This window comes from Colias croceus, chromosome 4, assembly GCF_905220415.1.
Source record: "Colias croceus chromosome 4, ilColCroc2.1".
Classification (NCBI taxonomy): domain Eukaryota; kingdom Metazoa; phylum Arthropoda; class Insecta; order Lepidoptera; family Pieridae; genus Colias; species Colias croceus.
This window is the reverse complement of record NC_059540.1, coordinates 10234304-10257648: the sequence shown is the minus strand read 5'-3', so window position 1 is coordinate 10257648 and position 23345 is coordinate 10234304. Positions and strand designations below refer to the sequence as shown.

Genomic DNA, 23345 nt, shown 5'->3' with positions numbered 1-23345 from the left:
CATCAACATGAGTCCCAGTGAAGGATAAGTAATCACTGTGTTACTTATACTATATGTAATATTCATTTTACTATTTACAGTTTTTTTGCAACAATCTACCATATCGCCTCCTTTTTCCCAACGAACCTCAAATAGGACGTTAATGTAAACTTGATAAAAACCAAATATCATCAAGAAATTAAAGACTTTTTAACGGATTTTAAACGCGATTTATTCATTGTATTATTTTCCCAAGTCTTTAATTTCAAAATGTATAATACTCGCGTAAAATCAAACACTAGAAAATACAAATATCATCAAATTCATATTTATACCCAAAAGTGTAATAAATATGAAACCATCTATTAAAAATATTAGTTTACTAATTATTCAATATAAGTATTAAAAAAGGATAATATAATATAAATAATAAAGTTATTACTTACCTTTTAAGCGGACTCATGTTGATGTAATTTCACTTATTTCGATGACATTTTAGTTATTTTGAAATAAAAATTGCGTATGGCACCTATTTTACAACGAAAAAAACGTCTTGCAATAAAAAAATTATGTCTGATGGATCTATCTAAAGGCAAAAGATTAAAAATTACGCGTTAAAAAATGACTTTAAATTAGGGATATTTTCCTGTGCAGTTAAGATGCGCACTAATAAACGCAACCACTGCGGCCAGCCAGACAGCCCGGACTCTAACCGAAATAGCAAGAGAAACAGTATATCAAAAACCCAACTATACTAAAATGACTTTATTTTAAACGTTGCTAGCTCCCGTACTACAAGTAATCAATGCATTCGATTCTAGATGTCAGATTTCGATTTTTAAAGTAACGTCTCTGGTATTTAAAAAGAAAAAAGGTTTATTGACACAAAATTGTAGCGACGTCAGTTGTTCAATTCAGAAATTGTTTTTTATGTTTAGAATGGTTTATCAGTAAAATGAAATCTTAACCTCCTGGGGCCTGCGGTCATATATATATTACATAGACAATAAAAAAATATTTCAACGCCATCTTTTGCGTATATGCGGGAATAATATCTCTAATCGATGTAGTGGTATGTCATCCGCTATACTAAACGGTTTTTGGTTATATAAGTGACAGTGATTTGAAGTATTCTCATTTCGAAGTTGACGGTGGCTGTGCGACGGCAAACACGTGGTCAGTAATCTTACATTTCTAGTGGTACCATTCGTATATTGCAGTATATCTTTGTATATCTAATTATAAAAGATATTATTTCTGCAACCGCAATAGTTATTTTGAAAGATAAATCTAAAACTTGTGAAAAATATAAATGTTTTCTTTTATGTCATACTGGTAAGACATTTGGTCCCAATTCTTGCCGATTTGGTATTGGTTACAAGGGTCCCATGTATTACCTATATGACATTCTTTAGTTTATGTTACAGATTTCATTATAATTTTCAAGGATTATAAGATACTGAGATCTACCAACACCTGGATGAGTCAAATATTGACCTATATGATGGACCTATGGTGTTTCTTGCCGGTTCTTCTCCATAGCTACTGCTTTCCGAATCGGTGGTAAATGTTAATACTGTTATGACGATTCAAAAGTGCTTTTAGAAGAAGTCTAATTGAATAAATAAATGTTTGAGATGAAGATAATCCCCCAAATGATACCGATGAAGCCGCCCAAACACCAGAAAATGAGTCTTCTTCCATTCGTCCAATGAGTATGAGTCACGTCAGTACAGAATCGTCACTATGTATGTCATCTTCAGTTGTTGGCAGACCATTTCGGGGACGCACATGACGTGGACCAATCATTAGAGGAGGCTGAACAAGAGGATGGATTAGAAATAAGACCTAGGGGTGGACGTGACAATATAAATACACCGCCGCGCCGGTGCAAAATACTTGAACTGGTTATTTCTCACCCTTAAAAATACCTATCTTTGAACCAAGTTACAAAAAATAGATACAGAACAATAGATAGAATAATAAATATTAGGTTTCAAGTTTAAAAATATATAATAACTAAAAAAACATGTAGTTTTTCTTCATTTTCATAAACTTATTACACTTGGAACTGGGACCCCCTGTAATATATAAATGACATAAAGAAAATCCAAGTTTTCCACAAAAGATTTTTTTTTCCATTTTTTTTAATATCTATAATTGCATTAGAACAGATACAGCTACTTTTTATTAAAAAAGAAAGAAAAAAAAATCCTGGGTCTCAGGAGGTTAAAATTACTTGTATCGGTCATTATTATTATAAATATGTAGTCGTAATTGAAAAAAGTTAACCAAATGTGCAGTTCTAACAAAACGAAATATCATGTTATTCTATGTCGTCGTTACTAGGTTACGTTGTTGAATTTTGTTGAACTGTCAAATGTTGCCTATTAAAATGGCTCTACTATGGATGTCATGCTACATTTTAATTTTTATAATTTCTATAAACTCTATTTTTTTTTATAAAATACATTCGTTTAACAGCTTAGTTTGATCGATTATGTAATTATCAGTAAGAGTTTTAACTTGAATTTATATACTCAACTAGCTTTCCGCCCGTGGCTTGCCACGGTTTTGAAAGAAAAACCCGCATAGTTCCCGTTCCCGTGGCATTTTCGGGATGAAATCTATCCTATGTGTTAATCCAAGTTACCCTCTATATGTCTGCTTTCATTGTAATCGGTTCAGTAGTATTTGCGTGAAAGAGTAAAAAACACACGTATTTATAATATTAGTAGGATTTAGTACACGAATGTGTGAATAGTTTATCAACGTATGAAATAATGATTTGGGCAATATTTCGCGTTAAGGTCAGCTTTAAATAAATGTACGCCGTAATCTGCAGCCGACGTTTTAGTGAATAATACGATCCTAAAACTACGGAGTGGTTTTAATGAAGGTATATGTTAGCATGTTTTTAACATAGATTTTATTATGATTTGATTGTATATTTTTCGTAGTTATTTTCATCAATTTTGATGTATTAGATAAGTAGGTAATTTTTATCCAAACAAACGTTATTTATATTTTAACATTTACCCTAGTAGCAATCTCATCGAAATCGATCCTGTAGACAGAGATAAGCAAACACATATTTTCAAAATTAGTTCTTTGTAGATGCCGCTTAAAACCGAAAAACATAAAAGCTCAAATTTTATGTAAGTAAAGAGTCATTAATTTTGTAATATTAATGTATTTCAATATACCCCTATTAGTCACATACGCGATAATTCGATATTCAAACGCATTAATCAGGGTCTGTTATACAAAAATATAGGTATGATCATTTCCAAAACGAAATTCCAATTTCATAACATGATTGAATGAAATACAAACGAACTGATTAAATATTCCATAATATCCGGCGGGAAATTTATACCATTTCTTTATTTTACATAACTCAATATTTTGGGTAATGTGAAATATTATATATATAATATTATATAATATTCAATATATATTCAATAAGAAGGTACAAGAATTCTGTCATAATTTCCTTGTTCTTCGTCACCATCGTCATTATATCACTACACTACATGACGCTTAATTTTTTCATTGTGTTAATTCATTTAAGTACACAAACTGAAAATAAAACAATCGTTTGTTTTCAGTTAAATATTTCACATACGAAAGCAAACATTCCACTCAAAGCCACGTCAAATAAATTATTATAATTTGCAATTTAAGTTCACATTTCATCTCACAATGGATTCATAATAAAGGATGCAATCAATCTGGACATTGAAAACAATTAACGCCCTGTTAAAAGTAATGAAAAATCAACCAATGAAGGCATTTACATAATAATGGCAATTGCTACTGCTTACTCAGATATAGGTACCGAGAAAGCACCTACGCAGATAAAGCATTATTTTTAATAGCAATAATTATTTTCGCGTATAACTTATTAACTCGTTTTCTTCCACGTAAGGTAAGAGATAGAAGATGAAAACAATATGTACATACGTTGAGAGCTTAGATAATTAAACCGATGAATAAAACTAAGACATCTATTTTGAAATGGACAAAAAGTTTAACATGCGCTATCAGGTATCACAAGGAAAATGAGACCAATTTGTTAATGAAAAAGTTAACCTTGATCATGAAAAAGTGGTGACGCAATCGCTATAAAACTATTATAATAACAACCGTTACTTAATTAAAATAGCGGTGGAAAAACGCTGAAACATGAAATTCACCTCCCTCCGCGGTAATTTTTTAATTAATATTCGCATTGATATACAAATTAAATGACGGTTGAGTATCGTAACCCGGAAGAATTGAATATGTAATTTGGTTCGAACACGGCATCCGTCAATTTTCATGATTAAAGCGAAACCCCTTGTTTCTAATTAAATATTTACTGGGCATTAAAATAATTTTCCGGGTGCGTGTGAAGTTTAGTTTACATAATTTTATGATAGTAATCCAGTTTGACTCGAGCGTGAAGGGAAAGGAAGCATGAATTGGTCAGATAATATAAGGGTAATTTTATTCCCAAAAGGAAGGTCGTTAAACTAGTAACTTATTTTAGAATTTTGGGTATGTTGACACTATTGGATATCTGGCGCTCGAGTAGCTAATTATTCTTCAGGTTTTCAAAGCTTTTAATATTTTAATTGTTACTGTATAAAATACAATGATATTAATACATATTGAAAATGGCTCTATTCTATTCATTTTTCCAAATGCTCTTTATCTTCTCAAGTCTTTTATTATTTTATCTGGATCTGATTGGCGACGACTATAATTCATAGATATCAGATTGTTTGAGTTATACATGCTTAGGTTTTTATTTTTAAAGTACTTCAGCAAAAAACGGGCAAGGATATTCAACAAAAAAGACCGCATTGTCGTCTGAAGGAGAGTTTATCTTTTTCTAACTATTTTTTTTTTTTTTTTTTTTTTTTTTTTTTTTTTTTTTTTTTTTTTTTTTTTTTTTAATAGGTCCACCAAACTGGACATAGCACTACAAAAATAATAGATATGGTTATTCTATGATACATCACAAGTAATAGGTGCTAGACCTTCTAGAGGTGAACACAGCCTGCAATAATGTACGCGAATACATATAATTACATTATTACAATATTAACATAATTTAGAAAAATAACATTATGGAACAATTTAAATACAATATTTATGTAATTTTGGAAACTAATTTTTTAAATGAATTTAGGGATGCGCTAAATATATCGACGTTATTACATACTATTTCGTTGTAAGCTGAACACATGCGGTGCAATGACGAGTGTTGAGCGTAGTTTGTACGACAAAAGGGAAGACTAAACGTTTTCATGTTAGTGGGACGGCTGAATGGCCTCGGTACATGTATGCTAATTTTTCCCAATAATTGAGAATTATCTATTTTACCATTTATAATTTTGTATAGAAACACGATATCAGAAAGGGTCCGTCTGCTTTCAAGCGATTTCATTTTAAAATGCATAAGTCTAGAAGAATAAGACGTTAGGTTACGGCAAAGGTTGTGAGCGAAAGTTAGGTGGTACAGGAATTGTTTCTGTATCCGTTCCAACCGCTGTATGTGTACGGCATAAGTAGGATTCCACACAGGGCTACAGTATTCGAGGAGAGATCGTACGTAGTAATTAAAAAGCAATACTGGTACTTCAGAGTCATTAAAGAATTTGGTCTGTCTAATGATGAATCCCGAAAGGCGTGCGGCCCTTGTTGCTACCGAGTCTATGTGCTCGCGAAAGTCGACTTTTCTGTCCACCACAACACCGAGATCGCGGATGTTCGTGACTTCACCGATTGGAATGTTATCAATAGAGTAAGTTACATGAAGTGGATTTCGTTTCCTTGTGAATTTCATATGATAACACTTAGATACGTTAAGGAACATGTTATTTTTTGCGCACCATAATGTAATGCTGTTGATATCGTTTTGTAATGCTAAAGTATCTTCATGGTTTTTTATTACCCTATACAATTTGAGATCGTCGGCGAACATTTGGTACTTAGACGTAATGTTGGCACCTAGGTCGTTAACGTATAGTAGAAAAAAGAGAGGACCGAGGTGAGAGCCTTGAGGTACACCTGAGGGTACTGGTCGAGCGACTGACTTGTAACCTCTGAGTATAACTAATTGGGACCTATTACGAAGATATGATTCGCACCATCTGAGCAGAGAGCCGCAAATACCTGCGTGGTACAACTTTTGGACAAGAAGGCTATGATCAACCATGTCAAATGCCTTGGAGAAATCTGTGTAGATAGCATGAATTTCATTTTGTTTTTCGAGCTCTTCATTGATGTCGCTGACGTATTCCAAAAGGTTAGACATGGTTGAACGCCCTGGAAGAAAACCGTGTTGACAGGGGTCAAACAGAGGTTTGAGATGAAAATAAAATCTATTGTAAGTTATGGATTCGAACAGCTTACCCATGGCTGACAGTATTGATATCGGCCTATAATTCTTAACATCACTCTGGTCGCCTTTTTTGTGTATTGGAGTGATGTGGGCAATTTTGATTTTGATTGTGATTTTAATTTTGTGGGCATTTAGTCGGAAAATGGCCGAGGGAGATAGATTTATTGTAGATGTGGTACAGAGGCTTTGTGAGTTGCGCAGAACAAGTTTTTAAGAACAGGGGAGCGATTCCGTCTGGGCCTGGTCCCTTGTTAATGTCTATTCGTTGAAGTGATTTGTAGATTTCAGTTACAGAGATGTTGCAAGAGCTGAGAGATCCATTGTTAGTGAAAGGTGTCATAGCAAAATCTACTGAATGGGGTGCAAGTTTACTATTGTATATGGAGTGGAAGTATTCGGAAAAGAGATTACAGATATTGTCCCCGCCTTGAACGTTTCGGTCATGAAGATACATTTCATCAGGAATGTCCCTACTATTTGATCTTAAGGATTTTATAAAGGACCAGAAGTATTTTGGGTCTTTTTTTATTTGAGCCTTTGCCTCAGATTTAAGTCTATTGATACATGTCAGTAGCATTTTTTGGCAACGGTCACGTAACATTTGAAAAGTAACCAGGTCCATTGGATTAGAGTATTTTTTGTACCTGTTGTGATACTTTGACTTTTCGTTTAGGCATTTAATTAATGACCGACTGAACCAAAAGGGATAGTTCTTGTTATTTTTTGGTCGTAAGGGCGTGTATTGTGTTATTATGGGAGTTATAATACTATAGAATGTATCAACTGTTTCGTCTACTGTTTGTTTAGATTCAAAATAGCTATCCCAACGTATTTTATCTAATTCCTCTTTGATTTTATTGTAGTCTGCCTTAGAAAAATTGAGGCTAGGAAACTTATTAATTTTGGGTGGTTTGTAATTTTTAAGTTTTATATGTATGTCTAAAGGAGGGTGATGATTATCAATTTTTACAAGGGGGAATGGATTGATCATAACTTGAGATGAGTCTTTTGCGTTAGTGACAATAAGATCTAGCGTGCGGTAATTAATGTTTGTGACAGGATTTATTTGGTGGAGACTATTGAATGAAAGGGTGTCAATTAGCAGATTGTCGATTGGATTTGACAAGCAGATAGGGACTAGATCTTTGTTTGTATCTAATTTCCATTGGATGTGAGGCAGATTAAAATCACCCGCCAACAAGATCACCGATTTCTTCGGTAGTTTATGCTGAACAATATTGTTTAAGTTTGAGGTGAAGTTTTTTAAATTATTTAAAGAGATAGGAGGAGGGAGGTATACTGCGCAAATAAATAGGGGGACGATGGAATTGCCTTGTTTCAGCTTAACAGCTAGCCATAGGTCTTCGGTTGAGGATTCCCATTGCAGCTTACGAATTGGCTGGAACTTATTTAGGACAGCTACAAGTACACCACCTCCAGAGATTTTCTTAGAATCAGAGGAGCTTCGGTCCCTTCTGAATACCGTGTATCTATTGTCAAAAAGTTCGCGATCGAAAACCGAGTCATTCAGCCAAGTCTCCGTAAAAATAACAATATCGGCATTTTGTTTTAAAACATTTGTAAAAAGTTCTTCTGTTTTAGTCCGAAGACCTCTTACATTTTGGTATGTAATTTTAATTTTAGTACAATCGTTTATAACCATTCAGCAAAAAACTAATCGAATTTAAGGGAATTCAGAAAGTCTAAATCCTTAACCACAAAGCTTTTTGACGTTATGTCCTTCCTCATATGAATACGGCCGTTTCTAACCCACACAAATTGAACGTTTTTGTCCTTGGACACTTTACGAGCCGCTGCGTGTAATTGTTTGTTTGTAGGTGATAGATGTTCACAAACGTACACAGGTTTCTGTTCCCCGGCGATGCCCAAATGAGATGAGTTAAGTTTATTGTCCTGATGAGTCCTGTTGAACGTCTTAACGGCTGCAAGTATTTTATCCCGAACCAGAGGACTGGGAAGTTTGACTATAATCGATCTAGGTCGGTTTGATGTTTGGTTAATTTTTGCAACACGATGATAGTTTATTAACTCGTTTTCCGGTAGCACGCAGCCCACTGTAGCAACAAGCTGCTGGATAGTTGTTTTAAGGTTTTCTGCTTTAAATTCTGGAACGTTCTGAATTTCTAGGTTACAATCTCTCGATTGTTGTTCAAGTTGATTCAGCTTAGCGCTCAAATCAGTTACTTGTGATCGTAATGAAGAGATCTCCAATTCCAAATTTCCTATCTTCTTGGTCTTTACGTCCAGGTCAGCTTTGAGCTCGTCGCACTTCGATGACATGAAATTTACACTATCTGCGAGCTCCTGTATTATACTGCGTGTGCCAGAGTTTTCCTCAGCAAAATCTCGCCTTATATCTCTGAGAAGACGCGATAAAGATTCGTCGAGTTTTTTGTCGATGTACTGTTTGAGGTAACTATAATAAAAGGTCAGCTATTAATAAATTTAAAGCGCCCAAACTTTGATCGTTTACCTATCATTGGTGTGAACTACCCACCTGCACTTCAATTATATTCGTATTATAAATAGGTTTGATTTGCTATAAAAAAAAAACATTTTATTCGTAGTTTTATACACGATCATTACGTAAGATACCTGCCAGCTGATAGGTTATATCTGAATGTTTTGAGAAGTTTATCTGGGGGTTACCATGATGACTTAAAGCAGTATTATTTTCAGTGTGGGAAAGTGATAGCGCTAGTCGACCTATTTAGCTCTCTTATCTTTCCACACTGGGATGAATACTGCTCTAGGACATCATTTTCACCCCCTAGTTCCTTCTTCAGTCAATCTACTATATAAAAATAAGTCGGGTATTCCTTCCTGACGCTATAACTCCAGAACTCACCAACGGCCAACCGATTTCCACGATTTTGCATTCGTTGGAAAGGTCTCGGGCTCCGTGGGGTTTATAGCAAAGAAAATGTGTATCTGGTGGCATTTATTTGATTAATCTCTTTGTTACAGATGTCATGAAGATGTAGAAATGTACGCGCCGGCCACTGCGGCGCTCTTGTTAGCCGCGCTTACTGCTCTTCCCTGTCATGGTAAATATAATATATAACATTAATATATAAAACAGTATTATGTACATATATTACAAGATTAATATATTAAAGCAGTATATTATGTTAATTTAATACGGTTATATCTAAGATTATTTATGCGATTTTTTTGTTAAATATTTCACGATTGGTTTTTTATTATATTGTTTATTAACTTTCAAAATCCCGTTAACAACATGAATATTATCTTGGAAGTTTATAACGAAGTAGACTGACAAGTAAATTGGTAAATATTGATATTGATTTTAATGAAATTGATGTCACTTCAAGATTGATAATATCGACACTTAATGAAGATTTTTAAATTGAAATATAAGTAAATAATTCTTTAGTTGGTTTTCCGCATTATGTCGTCATTTTCATTCATTATTGTCTCTTTGACATTACATTTATATTAATCAGTTCCCGTCTTCCAGGTACCGATGCTGACTTAACACTTCTGAACGAAAAGCGGGAAGTTACCCAGCCAACTATAAACAAATTCTATCAAATGCTGCACGGCACACTCAACGAAACAAAACCTCTTAACTTAAATAACTCCCTTAACTTTATGCATAGTTTCGAATCTAATCTAAAGTATCCCACTGCTATTGATAAGTTCCAAGAATGCTGTCACAGTGGCGTACCAACTGAAAATACTGCAAATGAAACCAAAAGTTTAAACGGTGCTATACGTCCTTATGTAGACAAGGACAGGAAACATAGAAAGAGACGGGTTGAATATATTATCCGGCCGATTGAAAATGTCACTTTACATGACCGGGATGAAGTGACGACAAGGTCGTTTTTAACTCCCTCCCCTTTCGCGATGGAAAGGAGGAAGAAGCCGGGGGAGACGGGGTCGAGTGCACCATTGCTCAATTATATATTTGATACGTATTCAAATACACATCAACATAGAAATGACAGGTAATTTATTGTATAATTATTTGCTTCATAATTGACTTGAAAACGAACCGTTAGCATGAAAAGTAGAGATGATTGTATGTAGAAAATTTGTGTTACTATAAAACTTTTATGATTAGGTACGATAAACTCGTAGAAGAATACTTGAATATTCATAAACAGAAATCAATACTCGATTTCATGGACACGAAAGGTACCAACTACCAAACATTAATTACAGATTTTCCTTATTCCGTTACAAATGTATTCACATATATTTTGAGAAGGCAATTTCATGGCTATTCAATAGAGCAACATTAATAGACGTATTAACAAACACGGAACTAAATTATAAAATGGTAACTAACTTTCACGCTACTTCAAGGCATTAATTACGCGAATATTTAGCATTTGTAAATGCCGGTAACAGTAATTACCATTCGAAGCTAGTATTTACTTAAAGTTGCCTTTTAATTGTTTGTGAATACGGTTGTAAAGTAATTACAATGAACTGAGCTACGGCTAGGAAATTTTAACGTAGTTTGTAGTGTAAACAATTAGTTTATCGAATTTTCAGTTTGTTACAATAATCCCTAACCGACTATAGAAGTTTTTAGAACAAAGTTTAGTTTACATTAAAGTCACGGTATAGGTATTCAGCACATTCAAAGTTTTCTATAACAAAATTAGTTTGAATTTTCTTAAATGAGAATTTTGCCAAATGAGCGAATAAATCTAAAATGTTAATGATGTTTATTTAATACCTTTGAATGTAATATTAAGGTCATGTACGTTTATTTTACACACATTATATTATGATCAAATACTTGAAGTACCTACCTATATCATTATAATATTATTTTAAATATGTAAAATCAATCCAAGCAGACACTAAAAACTTGCAGTCATATTAAAAGATACTTACTAAAAATACATACTCAAAAGGCTGGTCAAATTCAGATTCTTTATCTGCATCAGTAGACACGTCTATTGCCAAACATAAAAATATAACTCAAAAGGGATTTCGTTCCAGCCATGCTAGGTTCGCTCAGAATGAAAATTTGCCAATAAATCTAAGAATAAATCCATGCTGACCTGCGTTCCACCTTTGTTACAATAGCTGCATTCCGCTGATTCTAAATATTTTATACTAGTTTGAAAATGAAGAATCCTAGTAGAAATATTAGGCGAAACTTCGTAAGAATGTTTGGATGTTATGATCTTATACCTACGTAAAAACCTCTGTATGAAATTTGGTAGTAGAGAGATAAATGATGGTCTGGATAAAAAGTAGCCTATGTGCTAGGGCGACTTTTTACTCGGGTACCACACGTATGAGGCCGCGGGTTACAGCTAGATTCTCATGTATCAGGGATTGATAGTTTTTGTGTAATAGGAAACACGCGAGTGACGCTGCAGTTTTTTGTTTCAGACATAAGAAAGATTATCAGATTTTATGATAAAATAAATTTTAACCAACATTGAAATACTGCTTATTTCCTTTTAAGTATAACTTCTTAAAGATTAAAGGCATTTTAAACGCAATATACAGTAGGTATACACAAAGAGACAGGAAACAATATTGTATATTACACAAGGCTTGTTTATATTCAGGGCTGGTCACGGGAACAGTATATACGTGGCGGCGGCTCCAGAGATCGAGGCTCTGGTCGGCTCCACGGCGTACATGGACTGCAAAGTGGACGCCTTGCACGATAAACTGGTAATAAGTATGTTCCTAGTATTTGATATATCTGTCAATTCAGAGAAAACTGTCCTTGTGTGGATATATTATCTCTATTAGAAAATATATTCTCTTATTTTCTTTCAATTTCGCAAAGAATGATTTTTTTTTCAAACTAATCCTCTTCATCAACCTTTTTTTTTTTCAAAATATCAATAAAATATATTTCCATATTTTTAATATTATACAATAAGGTATATTAAAGCAATGATATTAGTTATTACTGCTGTAATTTTCATTTATATTCCTTACATCGAATAAACTCTTTTCGTAAAACAGTTCTCATCAAGAATTATTAAGAAATAGACGTATCAGGTAAAATCGAGAAGTCTTGAAAATGAAATATAATATTTTACTTTTGCGTTACGTAATCCAATACAAGAAACTGCTCGTACTGGAATATTCCGGCATTTATGATTCGAGCATCAAATAATACGTTTTACGTGAACTGAAATTCTAGGTATCGTGGGTTCGTCGGAAAAGCGACGAAGCACCTATGGAACTTCTTACTACAGGCACACAACTATATACAGCTGATGACAGGTAATCGTATAAATTTCAAAGAGAACGATATAATGCAATGAATAAAGAAAAGACGTCTTACATCTTTCTCTGATTTCGAAAGTGGGAAAATCTATATCAATGTTTGAATGTATATTTACATGTGAAAAATAATAGACATGACCAAACCTTATTAGTAATAAAAAGCATCACCTTGAATCCTCAATTTAGGAATTGTCCTAATTATTTGCATTCCATTTATTTATCAGGTATTCAGCCCGCTTCATTCCGCCTGACATTTGGCGGTTGGAGGTGAAGTCAGTAAGGCCGACAGACGCGGCATTTTATGATTGCCAGCTGTCCGCCCATCCGCCGCGGACAGCTCGAGTCACTTTGAGAGTGCCTGGTTGGTGTTATTTTTAATTTCAATGTTCAATTGGAGCTTTTGTATATCAACAGATTTTCCTTTAGCTGAAGATTCTGTGACGAATTGTCAATATTTAGGAGCTTATTAAGACGTTCACAACTTGATTTGATAAAGAAAGAAAACGTTAAAAGTTCCGAAAAATCTTCAATATTTTTAAATTGCTGACTGTAATTAATATTGCAGAAAAACTGATATTGCAGCTTTACAAAAGTCAAACAAAAATGTATAGAATTTTTAGAACTTGAATTTGTGTCTTAATTTACTTAAACCTATTTAGGTAGTAATCCCCGTGCCTAAATTCTGATACACTAAGCTAAGTCACCCACAGATAGTACATTTATATAACGCGGAGTATTTGGTTATAGCCATTTAGATGATTGCTCCCCGAACCGTGATACAAGTTTAGGATCGATTTGCTGAATCTCTTGGGATAAAAAGTTCCCGGAACGAGGGTGAACTAATTATTGCAGAAGTAGTATAGCGATATAATAGTATTATAGTAGATAAACTCTTTTAAAACAATCACTTTACTGACCTTTTCTTTAACATTGTGTCCATTTTTAATATCCTTAACCCTTTCAAGAAGATCTAATATATATTATAAAGGCGAAAGTTTGTATGGATGTATGGATGTATGGATGCATGGATGTATGGATGTATGGATGTTTGTTACTCTTTCACGTAAAAACTACTGAACCGATTACAATGAAATTTAGCACACATATAGAGGGTAACTTGGATTAACACATAGGATAGTTTTTATCCCGGAAATCCCACGGGAACGGGAACTATGCGGGTTTTCCTTTGCAAACGCGGGCGAAGCCGCGGGCGGAAATCTAGTATGACAATATTTCTTTGAATTACACAGTCTCTCTATAAATATTATTTTCATATCTTACGCTAGTTTTTGTGATTCCATTTTCGCTTATCTTATTTTTAGTATGAAGTAATATAATATAATAAAGGAAGCCATTAGCATCTTCATACTTCATATTATAATGTGATCACTTTTGTGATTCCATCAAAACTAAATGTAGATAGTATATTTGAATTCACGGAGCTCCTGTTTTTCTAAAAACGTATCACGTATTTTTTTCACGAAAATAGTCTCTTCAGAATTATTTTAACTTTTTATAATATCAAAGGGTCTAATAAGGGTCTTTCTGTATTTTGACAAATATGACCTTTTTTAAATATTGTCCTAAGATAGTGTCTATCAGTGGATTTAGGAATTAACTGTAGCTTATCAATGTAGTTTCTGGAATTGTTATCTGTTCAAATAACTTCACAATGTAAATTTAATCGTAACGATAAATAATGATTATCTAGAAATTTGGAATAAATTAATGAATTTAAGTTCCATTTTTATATGTTACCAATTTCAGTGTCCAATATTGTTTCAGAAGTGTCAGTTAAAATAGTAGACGGTGCTGGTGCCGTAGTCACAGAGCAGGTGTGTGAGGTTGGCAGCACTGTAGCCCTGCGGTGTGAAGTGAGGGGGCTCAAGATGGAGGGCGGCCCCTCTCTGCTGTGGCATCGGCGGGAGTTCCTACTTAATGATGATACGACTAGAGGTGGAATTAGGTGAGATGTAAAGATTTGAAAGTTTTACTGTCTTGTAATTTGTTAAGATAACGTGTGGCTACATGATATCGTCCTACTTTACTTGATATAGGTATTTTCCTGAACTCTATTTTTTTCGAAAATTGACGGCTCTTATCCTATGTTAAACTCTTATTGACCTACAAACCTGCAAATTTTTATAATTTGTCTGCATTTACAATGAAAAATTGTTTATTTAATCATGATATCTTTGTTAAAAAAAGGTTAAGTATCTATGTTTGTATTGTGTGAAATCGTTCCTCTAAACTCTAAAGTAAAAATTATGAACTTTTTTCATAGTGTGCGCACAGAATTCGGTGCAAACGGCGCGAACTCCGTGCTACGAGTAGCACGCGTGCGCGGCGACGACGCGGGCCGCTACTCGTGCAGCGTGTCCCGCGCGCCGCCGCCCGCGCCGCAGCCCGCGCACGTCATGCTGCATGTCATAAAAGGTTTGTTATTTTTTACGTTTTTATGTTTTTAATTTTTATATTAGAGTAGGTAACTGAGCGTGTGTGTAACATGATGTTAAGCGACCACCACCCTCCATGAACTATTTAAGTGGTAGAAGTACTACAAATGCATGCCCGTCGGGCTACGCATTTGTAATAAGAAGGATATTGATTTCGGGTCTTTCATTATCATTCAATAAAATTTTAATCTATTCAGTTTCAAAGATATAAATAGTATATTTATCACGTATTATTTATTTTGCATCCTAGGTAACTTATAGCATTCTGAAACAGTGTCACAATTCGCAATGAAGAGTACTCGACTTACATTCGTATCAAATAATCCCAAACACCTGAACATCTAGTTATACACTAAATAAATTGAAAAATCAATAAATTCCACGCTGTAGGTAAGTACGTTCGAAAGCTCGCAATTATTCGTTCCGATGCAACGCGTTAATTAATTTGTTTATTTGCGATTGGAACTTTCGCTTTTGTGTGCTAGTTTCTGGTTTTAGAGTTGACTTTTATATTTATAAAGCCGTCGGTTGCACTCATTAGATTCGCAGCGTGGTATTCGATGGTTGATTTTCCTTTTAGGGAATTTCTTTGAAGTGAATGTTGTATGTCGTCTGTTTGAGATGGTAATGTTTCTTTTCTTTTCTGTAGAGCATTATGTGCAGCAATTGTATTCATTTTGTAATTTGTGCGCATTGTTACTAGTGTTGCCCAAATTCAGTCTTGGTCTTGCAGTCTTGGTCTTGCGTCTTGCGTTTTTGCAAGACCAAGACCAAGAACAAGACCGCGTATTTTTAGCAAGACCAAGACCAAGACTGACCGTGCAAGACTTGAGCAAGAACAAGACTTAGCCTGCAAGACTCTTGCGTCTTGCATCTAGGACTTAGCACTGAGTAGTTAGGTGTAACAGTTCGGTGTATAACTAGGTAGGTACGCTTAGGAATTCTATGAGACGCAAAAAACTGTATCAAAGAATATGAAAAACTGGACCTATGCGCATTACTACCATAAACATAGCGAATAAAAAAAATATCTATTAAAATAAACTGAGTGCATGCATTGTTATGTTTTAACCATCGGCACTTTGATAATGCGACATCAAAGGTTTTGTACTTACTTCTCAAAGAAATTTGCCGCTTTTCGGAAGTACATGGTTATGATACATGTACTTCCGAAAAACTTGGCGGCTTCTTTTGAAATCTAAAACAATCGTGGCCGCCACGCCGAAATCATAACATTTGACACTATTTGATTGCCGCAATAGGGCGCGGTAGGTATACTCATGCAAAATAATTTCGAATTTTTTAAGAGTACCTACAGGTGTTCCATAGAATAAATAAGTTTCAGAGTGCTTAGAATGAAAATGAATACATTATACTGATCACGCATAAGTAGTATTATGATTAGGATAAAATGTAAGGATAGGTAGTAGATGTCATATTAATTCATTCTAGTAAGTATATATTATAATATTGATTACTTATATGTTTTTTTTTTATTCAAATAAATGATAAATCGTAAAACTCTTTTATTAAATTTCTTATAAGTTGAGGGTTCAATCTCTTTCTAAACAGATAAGTATTGTTCTTTAAAATACAGTCAAGTTATTGTAATTAATTTGTTTTTTACATGTTTTAGCAAATGTAAGCTTAAATGAAAAAAAATCAAATGTTTAAATCATAAATGTTTATTAAGAAACAGTTAATTCCATGGAAAACGACATATAGGTCAGTTGATTTTTCGAATTTCTTATCAAATCTTCAGTTATTTATTAATCTGCTTGATCTTTACTATGGCTATGTTAATTCAAGCTCACAATGTTCCAATTCTAATACGTTTTTCTAAGATTTAAAGTAAACTTTAATAAATAGTAATAGACTAATAGGTAATTGCAAGACTTGCAAGACTCTTGCTGCAAGACCAAGACCAAGACCAAGACTGGGAGCGCAAGACCAAGACCAAGACCAAGACCAGATGTATTGGCGCAAGACCAAGACCAAGACTGGCTAAGTCTCGTCTTGTTCTTGCATTTGGGCAACACTAATTGTTACCTATAACTATTTCTGACGTTGAACATTTTCATAATGTATTGTGAATCAAAGCGGATGGACGTAGAAAGAGTTATGAGAAATACGTAGAGACAACATATTTGAATAAAGATGTTTAGTAGTTCGTTAGGTATTGTTTTTATGTTATTACTTAATTGTTTCAGAAGTTTTATACTCATGAGTCCACATCTTAAAACGCAAATTAAAGTGCAATCTTTTTGTATGTTATATAATTATACTTACCTAACATTAGGACAAAATGAATATTGTCTAATTATATCATACTAGCTTTCCACCCGCAGCTTCGCCCGCGCAGTCAAAGAAAAACCCGAATAGTTCCCGTTCCCGTGGAATTTCCTGGATAAAACCTATCCTATTTCCCGGGGTAAAAAGTAGCCTATGTCCTTTCTCGGGTATTAAAATATATCCATACCAAATTTCATGAAATTTGGTTCAGTAGTTTTGGCGTGATTGAGTAACAGACAGACAGACAGAGTTACTTTCGCATTTATAATATTAGTATGGATTCTAGTCAAGACATTTTTTTTATTTGTAATCTTCTCATCTTACAATCAGTAATCATGGCACGTGGTAGAAAATGTAGCAGGCTCAAGGGAAATTAATGAATGAGAAAAATGAAATGAGTTTTTCCACTGTAAGACAGTGATTTATATAATGTTATTTGCATATGCTTACATATTAGCAATGTGAGCCTAAAATACCTCATATATCCACAGCATTAATATATTGAGTGGTTCTTGTAAGCTCTTGGATCTCGTATTTGCATTTTAGAAACACAATTCTATTTGGATAACGTTTTTGGCCTTTTGTTACTAAGTTGGTGTTATGAACTTTTAAAATTGTAGCTGTGACTTCTTAAATTTTATTTAAAATATAAAAAAGTATCAACGTGTACATAAATTAATATAATTTAAAATGTCGTTAAATAGCGTAAAAGAAGTATGTAGGTATTATTCATATTGAAAGAACGACTTTCATGGTAATTTTATTGAGTTTTTCTCATGAATCAGTATTATACCTACGAACCTGTAAAAGTAACAATAAGGATAATTTTTACCATTCATATAACTTATATAAATACAATAATAATACAATTGTTCGCAGGAGAGAGTCTAGCAGAGTTACATCAAGGCGTCAATTCGAACAGACTGGACTGCGCCCTCGCCGCGTGGCTGGCGCTGTGCGTCGTTTTACAAGCTATCTACATTGTTTAACAATAAATTATTCGTATTATGACTTTGTTTTATTTCAATCAAGCTTTTATTAACTGACAATATCAATTTTATAAGTAAACTGGCTTTTCGCATGAGTTTTTCTGGCGCACCATGAAGAAAAACAAATTTTCAAGTAAATTAACTTTAAACTATTGAGAGGAGAGTTGCGTTAATAATCTGTATGTTTAATCTAATTTTATTCTCTCACTTTCACTTTCACTTTCACTTTCAAGCACATCTTATTAAAAAGCACATCTAAATAATATGTAGTAATTAATGATATCAAATCTTTTTTATTTAATACTTTTTAGTGTATTTTTCAACACGAATCAAACGAGCCCAATCTCGATAAAGTTGAGTCAATATATTATTACTAAGTTCCTATGGCCACCTTCCGATTCCATCATCAAATCAGCTCTATGTCATGATTATGTTTCATTGCTATCCAATTTACATACGTACACAAAATTTTAGCTCAATCGGTTACCGGGAAGTGAATCAAAGTTACTTGCTACATTTCAATTAAGTCATCGAGTACAGACAAAAATGCTCATAAAATAAAAACTACTGGGTCTATCCGAATAAAATTTTTATGGGACCATTTCGACACCATCCCGCATCGAACATAAAAAGAATCACGGAAATCGGTTAAGAAACCTCGGTGTAAATACATAAAAAAAATATACCGGCCGAATTGATAACCTCCTCCTTTTTTTTGAAGTCGGTTAAAAATTACACAAACGATGTAAATTTTTTCTCGAATATTTTACGTAAAGTCGAGCTCCAGTTACATTTGCCGACGATTGTTATTCGCGTAATAAGAAAAATACGTTCCCTCCCGACCTTTTCAGAAAAGTTACCCGAAAGAGAAATTTTTGAGAATTTCACACTAGAATGACGGTAGAATAATAGAAGGAGCATATTTCCATATTTATGAGGGAACAGTAACTAAGTTTGTATTAAACGTTATTGTTTAAGGTTCGTCAAGGCTCTTCGCTGTTTATCAAATTAAGGTACATCCTTCGCATTCGAAGTGATTTGCATACCATTTTACCTTTTTCATGGAGTGTTATTGAAGTGAATTGAAAATAGTTTTTATTTTTAGACGATAAATTTATTATTCATGGAAAACTTTGGAATTTTCAGTTGAATTTATGTACTAAATTTATGAAAAGTCTACTATTATATGCATATAGACCATATAAACTACACCAGTTATTACAAACACCTGTGATTAGTAGGTACCAAATAATATTAGTATTTATGACGAAAAATTCATAGTAAATACCTATTCATCAATGGAATAGAAGTTGTGATGTATTTCAAAGATTTCCAGAGAAGTGAGAAGTATTACAAGTTAGTGTTTAAATTCTTCGAATAATTTATTCTCATTACACGTTTAAGCCTAGTTCTTCACCTTTTGTGAAAACGAACTAAAAATCACGAAATCCTTCTGTATAAATTTCTGGGGATTTATTAAATATTAAATAATATAAGCAGCAATTATTTTAAAACATTATTAAGAATTAAAATTCTTTTAATTATTATATATTATCTAATATTAATAGATAAAAATTAATTTTCTTTATTCAAAAATAAAGAAAATTCCATGAACTTAAGGTGACCTTTCTGAAGAGATAAACGCTAGATCATTTGGTTTATATCAGTGAAAGAAGAAACAGGGCTTCTTACCTACCTTGCTGGCTAGTTACTTCCTAAAAAATCCTTTCAACTTAGTTTATCAGATATCAGATATGTCTGCACTCGACTCTGAACACTATCCGCTTTACTCATGTAAAACTAGTCTCAAATACTGAAACATTAAACATTTTATACGGTTCAACGGTCAGATATTTTCCAGAATAATCTAGAACATTCTAGAACTCGAGTCTCGATCGCTGTACTAGAATTCGAACTCTATACTTTTACTTAAACACTAGCTTTCCGCCTGCGGCCTCGCCCGCGTTTTCAAAGTAAAACCCGCGTAGTTCCCGTTCCCGTGGGATAAAACCTAGCCTATGTTGCTCAGTGAAGATGCAGCTTTTTATTGGTGAAAGGATTTTTGAAATCAGTCCAGTAATTTATGCGCGAAAACCATACATACATACATAATTACAAACCTTTCATCTTTATAATTTTTCTCGGTTCCATAATACTCGGGTACCACCAGAAGGACGGTACCCGGACCTTTGGAAGGCTTACATTAAATTATTATTAAATTTGGAAGGCTTATATTAGTATAGATTTCAACGGTTATTTATATTCTAGAACGTTCTAAAATATTCTCATACATTCCATTGACAGTGTAGGTGAAGACGCCAGCAGTCCACCGCATCCGATGTCTATTGATGCTATAGAAATGTTTCCTTTCAATACAAAGTACACGCTACGATCTCAGCTATCAATGCTTTAACTTTTGAATTTTAAAGCGAGAAACGTTCACAGGCTTAAAGTATCAGTTCTTTTGTGTGTATTTGGTATACAATACTAGACTTGTATATTTTAAATGTATTTTTAGTACTGAGTGATAATGAGATACTGGTCGCGGAAGAATTCTAATCAATACCCGCGGCCCCATCATTAAAGCGGCTCGACGGAACACAGTGGGGTTTTAGTCGGTAAGAATCCGACATAACCCACGGCTCCTTCCCCGGGGGCCGTGGGTATCTTTGGAAGATTTCCCCACTATAAAAAAAAAAAAAAAGGTATATGAAAATACAATACAATGTGCTTGAAGTGCTTGTAAATGAAGTCAATTGATATGTAGATATTAGAGCAATATCGAAGTACTGAAATTATTTTGAAAAATTCAAATTGAAATCAATAGGCTCGCCTTTACAATTATAATTTCAAATGCGACTCTAAAAGATAATGCATAATATAGACAATATTACGTAGTAAGTATACATTATATCTTTAGATATGTATACTATCTTCTTTTTAATATATATAAATCTCGTGTCACAATGTTTGTCCTCAATGGACTCCTAAACTACTTAACCGATTATAATAAAATTCGCACACCATGTGCAGTTCGATCCAACTTGAGACATAGGATAGGTCTTATCCCGGAAATCCCTCGGGAACGGGAACTATGCGGGTTTTTCTTTGAAAACGCGGGCGAAGCCGCGGGTGGAAAGCTAGTATTATATTAACATAAATACTCATGTGCCACAGTTTTATCTTTGTTTGTGCGTACAATAGACTTCATCATATGCATAAAACGTAACACAATATTTCTATAAAGATACACAAAGCGACCACTTATGTATATTATTATCTTCGAAATATACTTCTAAAGGCGAAAGCTGCCATATTTTTTACTCGGATCACGAAATATATCCGATACGCCTATCCCTTAGAGAAATACGGTATCTCATGAGCAAATACAAATTTTACCCAAATATAACGATATTTGGGTACAATTCGTTGCGTTACGTATGACTGTATACCTAATGATCAAACAATACATTTCCGTATTGGGTTCTCATTTAATTAAGAGATTGTTTGTGTTGGAAATAATACATTTTTATAAAGTAACGATTACAAATTGTTTTGTTTAAGTTTACATGATATCAAGATTCACAGAACTATTCGTATAGGAGGTATCAACGTTGACAAGAGAGAATTTTAGTAGGTATATTATGTAGTTGGTTCTTTGATATGCTGTTCATCTTACTATTTCGGTTATAGTCCGGGCCATGTCCGGGCTGTCTGGCTGGCCGCAGTGGTTGCGTTTATTAGTGCGCATCTTATCTGCACAGGAAAATATCCTTAATTGAAAGTCATTTTTAACGCGTAATTTTTAATCTTTTGCCTTTGGATAGATCCAGTAGACATACATTTTTTATTGCAAGACGTTTTTTTCGTTGTTAAATAGGTGCCAGACGCAATTTTTTATTTAAAACAATTAAAATGTCCCACAATGGTCCCAAAAACCCACTTAACAACGAATAAAACGTCTTGCAATAAAAAAATTATGTCTGATGGATCTATCTTAAGGCAAAAGATTAAAAATTACACGTTAAAAATGACTAAAGTTAAGTATATCTTCCTGTGCAGATAAGATGCGCACTAATAAACGCAACCACTACCGCTAGCCAGACAGCCCGGACTCTAACCGAAATAGCAAGAGAAACAGCATATCAAAAACCCAACTATACTAAAATGACTTTTTTTAAAACGTTGGTAGCTTCCGTACCATATATCGAGACAAGATCGGAGTTTGTTACCGCCTCTGTTACCGGATCCTTATAAAAATTTTTTAGTTCTATTTTATTATTATTTAACAAACCTTGTCCTGCCACTCTACAGAAAAAGTATTATGTAGTGGTATGTAGTAGTTATTTCGGCGTTTTGTAGGTTATTTTAATTTAATTATCACAAATAATATTATAATACCTAATTATGTAACGGCAAACGAATGTTTCTTTCAAGGAAAATGCTAATACCCAAGCAAACTTATTGGAAATAAACTTCGTAGCTAATTAAAGATGTATTGCCTATCGCTAGGGGATCGATTGGATTCATAAAGAATTAATGCCTCGGAACTAACGCGAGGTGTGATAATTGAGGAAAATAAGATATATTTAGTAGGGAAAAGTTAAACATTTCTTCGTGGATTTGGTTAATTATAAGCGTATTTTCCTTATTTTTTGACAATGTATCAGACTTCCTCCCTTCCTTAATCCTAAAATTTATTTAATGTTGATAAGAACAGATGAGTTATAAATTGTCCGCTGGCGCCGATTTTTCCGAGTTGATGTTGAAGAAAAATAGGCAATGAACACTGAAATCATTTAAATTTCTATTGATAAAATAAATTTCTCAATCAATTTAGTCGATCCATAGATAACGAATACAAACTCACAAAACTGTTAATAATAATAGTAAGTATAGTATAGAGCAAGTACCTACTATTTCAATAATTTATTTTTAGCTGTATCTGCTGCAGGAAAGAAAGACGGAAGTGCC

General features: G+C 33.6%; 2 protein-coding genes across 2 annotated transcripts in view; one reads left to right on the top strand and one right to left on the bottom strand.

Moving 5' to 3' along the window:
• Nucleotides 1-18390, top strand: part of LOC123690870 — a 62781-nt gene extending 44391 nt beyond the window's left edge. Inside the window, exons 2-9 of the mRNA XM_045634971.1 lie at nt 9362-9441; nt 9876-10368; nt 11959-12067; nt 12549-12631; nt 12859-12995; nt 14420-14600; nt 14919-15070; nt 18262-18390. Coding sequence (XP_045490927.1) covers nt 9381-9441; nt 9876-10368; nt 11959-12067; nt 12549-12631; nt 12859-12995; nt 14420-14600; nt 14919-15070; nt 18262-18371 — 1326 coding nt within the window. The 5' untranslated portion in view covers nt 9362-9380 and the 3' untranslated portion in view covers nt 18372-18390. The remainder of the gene's footprint in view (nt 1-9361; nt 9442-9875; nt 10369-11958; nt 12068-12548; nt 12632-12858; nt 12996-14419; nt 14601-14918; nt 15071-18261) is intronic.
• Nucleotides 8048-8674, bottom strand: LOC123691013. Its single transcript, XM_045635188.1, has one exon. The coding sequence runs from the start codon at nt 8672-8674 to the stop codon at nt 8048-8050; it is 627 nt and encodes a 208-aa protein (XP_045491144.1).
• Nucleotides 18391-23345: the final 4955 nt, after the last annotated feature.

Bases quoted from the DNA above. Each gene is read 5' to 3' on its own strand.
- LOC123691013 (XM_045635188.1), bottom strand. From the start codon at position 8,674: ATGTCATCGAAGTGCGACGAGCTCAAAGCTGACCTGGACGTAAAGACC.